The 12,512-nt window shown below is 42.2% G+C and overlaps 1 protein-coding gene across 1 annotated transcript in view; it reads left to right on the top strand.

Annotated features, from left to right (window-relative positions):
* LOC122802372 (zinc finger protein 14-like) overlaps positions 1 to 12,512 on the top strand; it is a 214,394-nt gene that overhangs the window by 24,187 nt on the left and 177,695 nt on the right. Inside the window, exon 3 of the mRNA XM_044072004.1 lies at positions 9,351 to 9,477. Within this exon, the coding sequence (XP_043927939.1) occupies positions 9,351 to 9,477 (127 nt within the window). The remainder of the gene's footprint in view (positions 1 to 9,350; positions 9,478 to 12,512) is intronic.

Below are 12,512 nucleotides of genomic sequence, written 5' to 3'. Positions count from 1 at the left end.
TTGGCCGAGTCAGAGCAGAGTTTCGGCTCCGAACCCATCTAGTAAGAAAGAAGGGTGAGAAAGGACAACAAACATGGAGCATTATGGTAGGTACATAACTTCTATTTTTGTAAAGAAAATATCATGTGGAAGTTAAACTAAAGAAATATTATTTTTTTATTTATGTGTTTTTTTATAGGTTCATAGATTAGAACTAGCCTAAATGCCCTTGTGGGCCATTTTAAGCCTAGCTAATTACCCCATGTGAGAATCAAACCCTGTACCTTGCGTCTGTAAGGTAAGTGCCTCACAATGATAAGTACATTAACCACTTGTAAGGCTTCTGTTGTGGCAGGCACCAGGCATAAAATCTAAAGTGTTCAAGTAAGAAAACTTCTGGTTCTTTTTTCTCAGCAGTACTGGTTCAAAGAAGAGATACCACTCCTTCCTTCAACCCTTACAACTGGAACACAAGGCCTTAATGCCTTGAAACAAAATAAAAAATTAAAAAAAATTCCAAAAGATCTCCACAATGGAAAATGTTGAAGCTACACGACACCAGAAGTTGCAAATCTGTATCCATCCACCTTCTATGCAACAGCAATAAAATAATGAACTTTATTCTGGTAAATGAGAAGCCTGAAAATGCAGTAGCACTCAGTCTAGTTAAGGACGTACGACAGTTGATTGCAGATTATAAACTACAAATATCCTCTAACTTTAAAAGTGAGTTATCAGCCCTCTAAAATGCTATCTGCTGCTTGTAAACAGCTTTGTCTAACTAAACCAGAACTTAAAAAAGTCATGGCTTGCAGTTTACTTCAAAGGCATGGCTATACAAAATGTGAACTAACAACAATCTTTATGTCGGCCTATATTTTAAAAGCCAAGTATTCTTATCAAAATAATCACATATATTGTTCTCAAGTTTCTTTTTATGTAGGTATATGTAACTTTTTTTCTTTAAAACACCCCCCCCCCCCGCAGAGCTTGTTTTCCATAGAGGTTCAGGGAAGCAAACTCCTATACAGAGTGTATTAGTACAAAAACACAAAATATATACTTGAAAAAAGAAAATCACTGATAACAATAGTCCAGTGGATTATATGTGCCACCATTTATGATGCAGTATTATGTAACATTTCACATATGTAATAACTCATTCAAGTAAAGCAGGTAGCTGTAAGTTTCAGGAGTGCAGATAGAAAATGGCATGCAAACAGAATAATGACAACTGACACAGTATTAACATGGGTGATTGCAGTCGGGTTCCTATTAGATGACTGAAGATGCATTCTTTCGAATGCATCGTGGTTGAACTTGAAAAGACAAAAAGGCAAAATGACGAAGAGGCATATAAGCAAATTCTTTCCCTGGGAAAGAAATTGCTTGACCGCGTAAATTACTTTGCCGTTTTCGTCATTGTAGTGCGATCTCGAAGTTGGTATATTAGTAGGGGGTGTGTGGGGAGCACAGCCCTCCACATCAGGGTGGGAGGCGAAGCCCCCCACTTCGTTATAAGAGTATTTTTTTTTTTATTGGAACAGCGATTTTTTTCCCTTGGGTTCGAGTTTGTAAGCTTCCGCTTACATGGGGTCGATAAATCATCTTTCGCTTTTCTAAGCGTTCGATGATTTAATAAAGACCTTTGCAGTCATGCAATAAGTAGATCATTGCTGATACGCAGTATAATGCTCTAGAAGGTTCTGGGCTGGAAAGAACCTTAAAGGTTAGCATGAACATCAGTGGAAAGATATGGGTACAAGTGTCTAAAGAAAATATTGTATATTTATGCTCTTAGTTGTAGCAGAGATTAGTCAAAGTGTTGGATTTGCTAAATGATAGTCGTGGTTTTGGTTTGTATTGTGATGGTGTGCAGATGGGTGTTTGAGGATCAGAGGAGGTAAGAAGGATTATGCCATTGTGTATTAAGTGGAGGATGACATTTGATAGAGTGGTGAAGACATATTTTTGATTTGGTAGAGTGACATCACTGACTGGTAGATATTTCTAGAATTTTTAAATAAGAGTACAGAGTTCTTAGACTTTGTGTGCAAAATAAGTGATGACAATACAGATTAATGTTTAAAAGCCAATGTTTCTAAAGATATTAAGCAGAAGAATGCGTCTTTGTATCAGTTATAACAATGCAGCAGTAGTTCCATACCGTAATACCAGCTTATGCGTCCTTCTTATTTATAGGAGAATGCGGTAAAAGGTCAAAGAGTAAGGTTAGATGATCTCAGCTGTAGTTTCTGACACTAAACAAGTATATTGTTTATCAGTAGAAGAAAAATTCGTAATAAGGGGTTATACCAGTAAGACCATCAAAAAGCATAGATGTGGTTTTGGATAATGAGGGGCAATTTTATGGCTTCAGGTCTTGACACAATTACCCTTTTGCATCTACTTCTTAGACTATAACCTTCCCCCAGATCTAGAGACTGGAAAACAAGAATGATTGATTGTTTAATTGATTGACTGAGTGATTGATTTTTATTTATTTATTTATTTAACATTTATTGACTGGGAAAGTCCAACTAGGACAGAGCCTATTTTCATGGGAGGCCTGGGGAGAAATTTGTATAGTGGATAGAAATCCAGTTTTATTAATAAAAGCTTTTATATAAAGGTACAAGAGATCAATCAGAGACCAAGTTACAGGGAAATATCCTTAAAAGTTTTAACTGCAGCACGGTTGGGTATTTCTTCATTGGGGACAGTTCTTACTGTACTAACACAGACATGTCTTATAAGTCCTCATTTTATTACCAGTGTTGCAGGATATGTGATTTAAGCAGCGCATTATTTAACACATGAGGCATCGTATATAGGCAAGAGGGAAAGAAAGTTAAGGAGTACAGTGTATGAACACGGTTATGCCATGAAGCAAAAGAGCTCTGTTACTTCATTATACAGTCATAGCAATGTGTTTAAGCAATTTATTTTTTATATACTAGATCATGTTACAAAGCATGAAAAATGTGGAGACACAGGAGGAGAGTTGGAATAGAGAGAGTATGAATGGCAGCGCATTGTAAACACTCGCAGGTTCCCAGGCCTTAATGGCTGTGTGGAATAGAGAGAGTATGAATGGCAGCGCATTGTAAACACCTGCAGGTTCCCAGGCCTTAATGGCTGTGTGGAATAGAGAGAGTATGAACGGCAGCGCATTGTAAACACTAGCAGGTTCCCAGGCCTTAATGGCTGTGTGGAATAGAGAGAGTATGAACGGCAGCGCATTGTAAACACTCGCAGATTCCCAGGCCTTAATGGCTGTGTGGAATAGAGAGAGTATGAACGGCAGCGCATTGTAAACACTCGCAGGTTCCCAGGCCTTAATGACTGTGTGGAATAGAGAGAGTATGAACGGCAGCGCATTGTAAATACTCGCAGGTTCCCAGACCTTAATGGCTGTGTGGAATAGAGAGAGTATGAACGGCAGCACGTTGTAAACACTCGCAGGTTCCCAGGCCTTAATGGCTGTGTGGAATAGAGAGAGTATGAACGGCAGCACATTGTAAACACTCGCAGGTTCCCAGGCCTTAATGGCTGTGTGGAATAGAGAGAGTATGAACGGCAGCGCATTGTAAACACTCGCAGGTTCCCAGGCCTTAATGGCTGTGTGGAATAGAGAGAGTATGAACGGCAGCTCATTGTAAACACTCGCAGGTTCCCAGGCCTTAATGGCTGTGTGGAATAGAGAGAGTATGAACAGCAGCGCATTGTAAACACTCACAGGTTCCCAGGCCTTAATGGCTGTGTGGAATAGAGAGAGTATGAACGGCAGCGCATTGTAAACACTTGCAGGTTCCCAGGCCTTAATGGCTGTGTGGATTTTGAAAGTTCTTTGTAGAAAATGAAAATGGTGATTGTTTTTAGGGCAACTATCACTTTAAGGTGCTTCTGGTTTTAGAATGTTTAATTCTGTAAAGTAAAATAGCGCTTACAAGATTTTGTTGTAGCTATATTTTATATCCCATTCCTAGCCACTAAAGCTATGGTGGTGCAGCGGTAGCGTTGTCGCCTCACAGCAAGAGGTTCTCCCGTTCGATTCTCTACTGGAGCGCCTTCTGTGTGGAATCTCCATGTCCTGCCTGCGGTCGAGTGGCCTTCGAAAGATATGTGTGAATGGGCGTGCCTTCGTTGAAGGTTGGGCGTCGAGCTGGCATCTTGGCACCATAAAAATCTACTGCCAATCATTAGCAGACTGGAGTTCCGCTGTGGTGACCCCTAACCAGGAAAAGCCGAAAGAAGAACAACATTCCTAGCCACTAAAGCTATTCCCGGTTAGTAAACTAAGAATTTGGATGGCAGGCTTTACCTAGAGTGGTGGTTACTGTAGTCTAATACTAACCCACATGAATGATGGTTTTGGCATTGCTCGGTCATTTTGTCAGAACTGTGAATTCATGTACTACGTGATGGTGCTTAATGTTCTCTGAGGCAGTGCAGAGTTACACTAATGTTAAGATTATTCTGATTATGGGCAGCATTGTAACTTATAGTCATATAGGCTTCTGCATCATATCTCCAGAGTCAAAGGTTTATTTCCAATATCCAGTTTCATTGTATGTGTTTATATGTTCATCCCTAGTCTGTCCTAGTTTTCTTTAGGTGCTTGGATTTCCTCATATTTCCCAAAACTTGTGCTGGTTGATTGAGTTGATATTTTAAACTGTGTATACATATTGCATTTAACCATGATATTTTATCCTTGGTTATTTTATGTTAAGGGTCTAAGCAAAGGCACATAAAAAATCAGTCACTCAATTATCAGAACAGTGTGAATTATAACACACTCATAGAGGTAATGGTGTAAAATGAAACCAAGCCTAACCAGAATGAGACCTATTTTGTGTGGGTTTGGTGTTTAGTAACACAGTAAATAACAAGTGGTAGAACAAGTCCTTCAGTCATGAAAAATAGGTTTGATGTAGTTGGTAAACATGGTTAAATGAATGAATGCATACATTCAGGGTGTCTGGTTACTGCTAAATGTTTAAAGATTCTAAACTTTTTTTACAAATGATTTGTGTTTGTGTTTGGTCTTGTGTGTGTGTTTGCGTGTGTGCGTTTGCGTGTGTGTGCGTTTGCGCGTTTGTGCATGTGTGCGTTTGCGTGTTTGTGTGTTCATAGGTTCATACTAGGCTATCTGCCCTAGGGCATTTATAAGCCTAGCCAGAACGTGTTTGGCTTTCGCCACCCATTTTAAATTAATTTTGCTATGCCCTTTTTCGAGGTTAGTATACTGTGCCTCTGTCTAACAGTGACACAGAAGTGATACCCGGGTTAAACCTACGATCTCCCATCCACTCATCAAGATTCCTCTTGAAGAGAGTCAATGAGGGACTCTGCCTAACCTGGACTGGGATTTTATTCCAGAGTGAAGGGAGCCTCTGGGTTATGAATCTGTCCCTCCAGCATGTCCTATTTATTTCAGTGCTGAGGTTCAAGTCTCTCGAGCGCGTAGCTCAATGGGATTTGGATTTTCTGAGGTGCAGCATGTCCATTAATTCCGGGATGAACATGGCTTTATACGTCAGGCACAGATCGCCCCTGAACAGGTGGTATGCCACTGAGTAGAGCTGGAGTTTCTTTAACCGGGCAGCATATGGCATCTGTTTGAGCCCTTTGATCCTCTTGGTGAGGTACTTTTGGGGTCTTTCCAGTTGCTGCAAGTGTCTGGTAAGGTACATCCCAAAAGGGGCATTGTACTCAATTATGGGCCTGATGAGGGATGAGTAAAGAAGCACGATGACCTCCCCTGATCTAGATGTGAATCCCTTCATGATTAGGTGGGCTGTATAAAATGTTTTTCTAGCCACTTTGGCCACGTGGTTGTCAAATGAGAGACTGCTATCAACTTGGGTCCCCAGTTCCCTAATTACTTCTTCTGTACTTAATGGATTACCACCTATGTGGTAATTTGTGGGCACTTTGTTTTTGCCAAAGGGGATGACTATACACTTTTTGGCGTTTAGCTTGAGGCCATGGCTCTGGCACCAGTTGTCTGTTTCTATGAGGCCCTTTTGGAGGATGCTTGTGTCGGCTGGAGAGTCGATTATGGCGCCCAGTTTGCAGTCATCTGCGAACTTGGTCAGCCACAGTCCTTCCGTGTTGGCCTGTACCTCCGAGAAATATATACCGAACAAGAGAGGTCCCAGGACTGAGCCTTGTGGGAAGCCACTTGTAACTGGTTTGGAGTCTGACATGGCTCCAGCAATTCTAACCATGTGGGTTCTGCCCTTGAGCCAGTTTGCAACCCATCTAGTGACATAGGGGTTTATATTTAAGCTGGTGAGCTTATCTCTAATGCCCGAGTGGAGTATTGTATCGAAGGCTTTTGCGAGGTCCAGGTAGGCTGTGTGGACCATCTTCCCCTCATCAATGGCCTTGGTGACTGTTTCAAAGATCCGAACTGGGTAGGATCCAGTGTCTGTAGGTCCCCAATATCTTTATTTATGAGGTCCATGATGATCCTTTCCATAGCTTTGCAGACCAAGCTAGTCAGGCTTATGGGGCGATAGTTTCCAGGATCCGTTGAGGCACCACCTTTGTGGAGAGGGATCACTGTTGCTGTACGCCACTCTTTGGGTACATATCCTGTAGTAAGGCTGGGATTGAACAGTAGTTTTATGTTTGGGTTTAGCTCTTGTTGGAGTTCATGTAGGACGCAGCCCAGGACACCGTCTGGTCCCATTGATGCTGTGTTTTTTGCTTTGGAGAGGGCGGCTCTTACCTGAGCATCTGAGATATCAGGGGGGCAGCACTCTTCTGGGATAGATATTTGCCCTTTTGGTGGGGGGGGGGGTTGCGCTGAACCTGTCAGCTAGGATGTTGGCAATGTCTGTGGGTGCGGTGTATTTTTTGTCATTTTGGACCAATTCTGAGCATATCTGGGAATTCCCACCCAGGTTCCTAACATAACTAAAGAAAGCCTTGTGATTATCCTTAGTGTCCTGTGCAATTTTTCTCTCAAAGCTGGCCTTAGACGATTTTATGAGTGCCCATAGTTTTTTGCTAATACTGATCAGAGATGCCTTCCCTTTTTGGGATTTTGGTCTATCATTTAGTAGCTTCCTCCTTCTATTGTATAGTTTGTTTATGGCTGGGGTCCACCAGACAGGACTTCTGCCTTTGGAGGATTGGGTCTTGGTTTTATTTGGGATTGCATGATCCATGCATTCCTGAAGGTGTTCATAGAATGCATTTATAAAGGATTCTGTGGTCTGGGCCGTATTTTCCACAGGCCCGGGGGCTTTGAAGGATTCCACCTCGGTTTTGAGGAGTGTGAAATTTGCTTTAGAGAAGTTTTTCACTGTAGTTTTCTGGGCAGGAGGTGGGGTCAGGATGTGAATATCCAGTGAGATTAGTTTATGGTCTGATCTTACCAGTGAGGGATACACTTCTGGTCTGGAGCATAGAGTCTCCATGTTGGTGATGATCAGGTCCAGTATGTTTTCCCCTCTTGTGGGAGTGGTAACAAGTTGTTCCATAGCATTTGAGTTTATAAATTCTAGGAACCTTTGGGCTAGGGTGTCGGAGCTAGAGTAATGCTCCCAGTCTATGTTTGGGTAGTTGAAGTCGCCCAATATAATGGTGTTTGGAGAGACCTTCATATTTTCCAGTGTTCTCAGGAAGGCCGAGTGGGGTTCCTGGGTTTGGGAGGGTGGTCTGTAGCAGGCTATAAACTGGAAGGCAGTTTTACCCACTGTTAGTTGCACATGGATAGTCTCTGATGCTTCGTGCTGTGCCACCAACCTGGAGGTGTGGGTATCATTGACGAATATTGATACTCCCCCTCCTTTTGTGGTTCTGTCCAAGTTTTGGGGCCGAAAAGCATGGTATGAGGTATAACCTGGTAGTGATGGGGTGCTCTCGGGAGCCTTGAACCAGGTTTCTGTTACTGCACAGATATCGATGTTCTCCATGCTAAGGAGAGTTTCGAGTCCGTGCATCTTGAGGTTTAGACTTCTGGCATTGAGTAGCATTACTCTTAGTGTCTTATCCCTTGTGATACCTATGGAGGTGGGTTTGTCTTTTGAGCCTTGCCTAAAAAAGGCACTATGGGGGTAGCAAGAGCCTTTGCCAATATCCGAAAGCCCAGGGGTGACAGGTGCAAGCCGTCCCTAGCGAAGCATCGTGGCTTGTCGAGCGTGTCATCCCAGGCTGACAGGCATTGGATCCCCTTTGAATGACACCAATACTTAAGCCAGTTGTATGTGTTTATTTATTTACAACATTCGGATAGTGCATTGATCCCATTGGACCAGTTTCAGTCTCAGCCTGTAATATGAACACATATCGTGGAAAAAATAAGAATAATTTATACAGTAAAAGAGTACACTATGAAAACAAATTGTTAAAATACAATAGAAAAATAATGTAAGAAGGTAGCCAAACGAAACCACTAATTACAATCTTACATCAGTTAGAGTAGTAACATATTATAAGTTACAGAAGATATACTGCAGTATAAATGACAGGCAGTATGTGCCGGGGATTTTGGAGACTAGGTTGTGACTTGACAGAGTATTTATGAGCATATAGTGCTGTGAGAGTTTCTTTAAGTTGTGCCTCAAAGGAGATTAGTTAAGAGAGGTAGATATGATTTGAGGGAAGATCCCTCCAGAGCTTTGGTGAAAGGGTAGAAAGGGAGTAGTTACAGCACTGAAGTCTGGTTTTAGGTGCTTGCAAGAGATGTCCTGAGTTGCTATGAAATTGAAGGTTCTATGAAGGAGGCTGTAAAAGTAAGCTACAGGAAAGGGTAGGGAAGGAGGTTTCTTTCAGGGGCCTGAAAAGTTGGGAGCCAAGGAGTAGATTAGTTCATTGCTGAACCAGCAGCCATTAGGCTTTGACTAGTGCAAGACAGTTGTGTTTGTACTTTGGGAAAAGGGTAATGAAGCAACATATGGAGCTGGAAATTAATTGGATGGTGGTAGAGTTTATTTTGGAGACATATGCTGGAATATGTAGTCAGTGCTTAAGTTTGGCTAGAAGAATCCCTTTACATTTCTTGCTGGGTGAGAGAGTAAAGAGGAGATGTTGTTGACCCTAAGAATAGGGAGTTTATCTTTTCCCCATGTGTTTTTGAGATGTTGGTGAAAGTTAAGTGAAGTGCCAAGCCACACTCCTAGATATCTGAAGGTGTTAACCTGCTCAATGGCATTGTTTAGATGGCCAAGAATAAGAAGCGAGTTGGGAGTCTTTTTGCCTTTTAGTGAATGTTCTGAAGATCATAGTTTTATTTTTTTGAAGAGTTGAGTAACAGTTTTTTGTTATTGAGACAGTTAATCAGGAAGAGAAACATTTTTTGCAGATTGCATGTAATATATTAAAAGTTGAAATGCACTGTGTCTCCTTTTCAGGTACCGGAGACCTTTGAAGATGTTGCTGTTACTTTCTCAGAAGAGGAGTGGGAGATGCTAAGAAAACCAGATAAGGAGATGTACAAGGAAGTGATGATACAGAACTATGAAACCTTAGTTTCAGTAGGTAAGTGCATTCCAGCTTAGGAATTAAAGGAGTATATAATTAGGCATCTTATGGTCCCTGTGATTGCTTGTCTTGTATTGTTCCTATGTTCCTGTGTAAGCTCTTTTCTCTGAGAATTAATGGTTCAATGAATAAACTAAGGACCTACGCTACCAATTTAAAGTTTGCCAAATGACATCACTGGGGAATATGGAATTTTAGAAAGCCAGTTATTCTAATGCCCATTTAAATATTGATAAAGTATTTGCAGATCTTACATGTCTGGGTAATGAATTGCACATCTCTTTAACTTTAAATTGGTAATAGGAATTCTTACATCTAATTTTTTTTATACTTTATACAATACCATGCTCTATAAAGGTAATATCTAATGTGTCAGCCAATAATTTGTCCCTAAGGCATCTTTATGTCATAATAATGTTACCTCTTAGAAACTGGTAGGCCATATAATACAAAGGCAAATATACAAATATTTCTTTATAGGATACATTTTGACAGTTATCTGTCTGGTAAAGGTTTTCTGAATCTGTTCCAACTTGTTAAGTTGCAGAACATTTAATGCACATAAAGGCCCTCAGATGAGGAAGACCCTCTAGATTATACCTCTCAGATTCCCTCCCCCCAGGAATATATTTCCCTGAAGAGGAATCCATTGGTGCTGACTCCCCCATAGAGGAAATCTCCTTTGGGGAAACCCTAGTGAAAATGGGTGAATTTTATAAGTGGTAATCCTGTCAGGTATCTGACACCCAAAAAAGATATTATAGGCTTTTAGGTATGGGCAGCCCTAGACCTTCTAGCATCCACCCTGCCTTTCTGGATGCATTTGTTAGTGCATCCCAGACACCTGGCCCCAAAGAAGCCAGGCCACTTTTGTAAGGTCCATGTAGACTGTAAGTTTTTGTTTAAATGCCCTATTGCTGACCCAGGAATTATTTTGGTGACCTCAGACAAACCTACAAAACTTCTTCCTTCCAACAATATGTTCCTCTCAGACAAGGAGAGCAAAGCCCTTGATTAGGACCATTAATAACCAGACTCATATGATTAAATATGTCTTGGAGCTATTATCCCAGGCCTCCTCTGCCATTTCTGATCTACCTGATTCGGACAAGAAAACAGAAGCCCTATCCCTTTTGGGGGCCTCTTCTCAGGTGGCCAAACACTCCATTAAGTGTAGTTATGATGCAGAGAGGCCTCGGCCAGGGCAGCGACCTCTGGGTCTGTGCTCAGGAGATTTTCATGGCTCAGGCTCCAACCCCTTTCTGATGATTTCAAGTCTCAGATGCTGGACACCCCTTGGATAAGTCCAAGTTGTTTGGCCCAGCTGTAGAAAACTTTTTTAAATCCCTTCAAGAGAAGTCCAAAGAGCTCAAAGACTTGAAACACCTCCTAGTTTCTCCTGTTCCAAAATTTTACAGGAACTGTCCTTCAAAGCTTGTGTATGTGCACAGCAAAGGACAAGCTCAAAACTACAAACCTCCCATGGTTGGTAAGAAACCACAGAAACCTAAACCTTCCCAATCCTCCCAGGGTTTAGCCATCAAGAAGTAGCCCTTTCAGGACAAAGCAGGGAGTCAATGACTACCCTGCACTACCCTCTCCTATCGCCCTTTCTATCAGACATTCATGAGCTGTGGAGGCTTGGGAAAATGTTAGAGGATGCCTGGGCTCAGTATGTCATCAAAAAAGGTTATTCCATGAAATGGTTGTCCATCCCCCCTTTCAGGGGCATCCCACAGCCCCCAAAAGAGCAGCTTAGTCTTTTTTAGGGATTATCTCTGAATTATGGCAGGACACAATAGAACTTGCCTCCCCAAATCAAAGAGGGAAAGGGTTCTATTCCCCAGGAAGGAAGGACCATGGAGACCCATACAGGACCTTTCCCATCTGAAAACATTCTTGAAGGTCCCTTACTTCAAAATATTGTCTCTGCAAACCCTGTTCCCACTCGTCATACCACAGGGCTACATGGCCTCCTCGGACATAAGACACATGCCTTCATATCCCAATCAGTTTGAAATGCAGGAAATTCCTACGCTTTTCTGTGGTATCTTGGCACTTTCAATTCTCTGCATTATCCTTTGGTCTCTCTGTTGCCCAAAGGGTATTTACGAAATGCCTAGCCCCAGTCATCACCCACTGCAGGCTCAAGAGAATCCAAATCTTCCCTTACCTGGATGACCTCCTTCTCTAGAATCAAGGTCCTCATGTTCTCACTGACAAACTGAAAACCATCTCCTTACTAGAGGAACTGAGGTTCACAGTAAAATACAATAAATTCAGCCTGAATCTGACCTGAGACCACATTTCCTGGGCTGCAGAATTCAAACAGACTTTATGAGGATATCTGTTCTTCCTCAGAAAGTTCAAAACCTTTGTGACTATTTTTTTCTCCCTGCTACCCTCGACTCACATCACAGCCAGGGAATATCTACGAGTCCTGGGGTTCATGGCATCTACCATTCCCATGGTCCCCTTGGCAAGGCTCCAAGTGAGCAAATGGCAGTGGTTCCTCAGATTGGTGTTGACACAGTACTCCCAACCCCTGGAGTACAAAGTCCCACTTCTACCTTGTCTCAGGAAGGAGCTAATTTGGTGGGACCAGCAGATAATACAAAATCCGTGTCTGCCCTTGCACCCACTGAACCCAGTAGCCCTCCTTTCCACAGATGCCTCAGTCTTAGGCTGGGGTGTGGCCATGGGCAAATACACAGTCCAGGAAACCTGGACCACCTTGTAGAGAAAGGAACATATCAGTGTCAAGGAAATGAGGGCCCTTCTGTTAGCCATAGAAGTCTTCCTTAATCTAGGCCTGCTCATATTGTTCACAGACAACATGATAGTCCTCTGGTATATTGACAAACAAGGGGGTTCGAGATCCTACCTCCTTTGCAGGTTAGTGCTCCAAATATGGGAATTTCTAGCTAGGAACCAGATGTCTATCATAGCAGTTTACATTCCCTCAGAGAGAAACGTATTGGCAGACAGCTTGAGCAAATCCTGGACTCTGTCCTATGAGTGGATGCCAGGGA

This window comes from Protopterus annectens, chromosome 5.part0, assembly GCF_019279795.1.
Source record: "Protopterus annectens isolate FY-2018-M chromosome 5.part0, PAN1.0, whole genome shotgun sequence".
NCBI classification, from domain to species: Eukaryota; Metazoa; Chordata; order Ceratodontiformes; family Protopteridae; genus Protopterus; species Protopterus annectens.
This window is presented reverse-complemented; position numbering and strand designations above follow the sequence as displayed.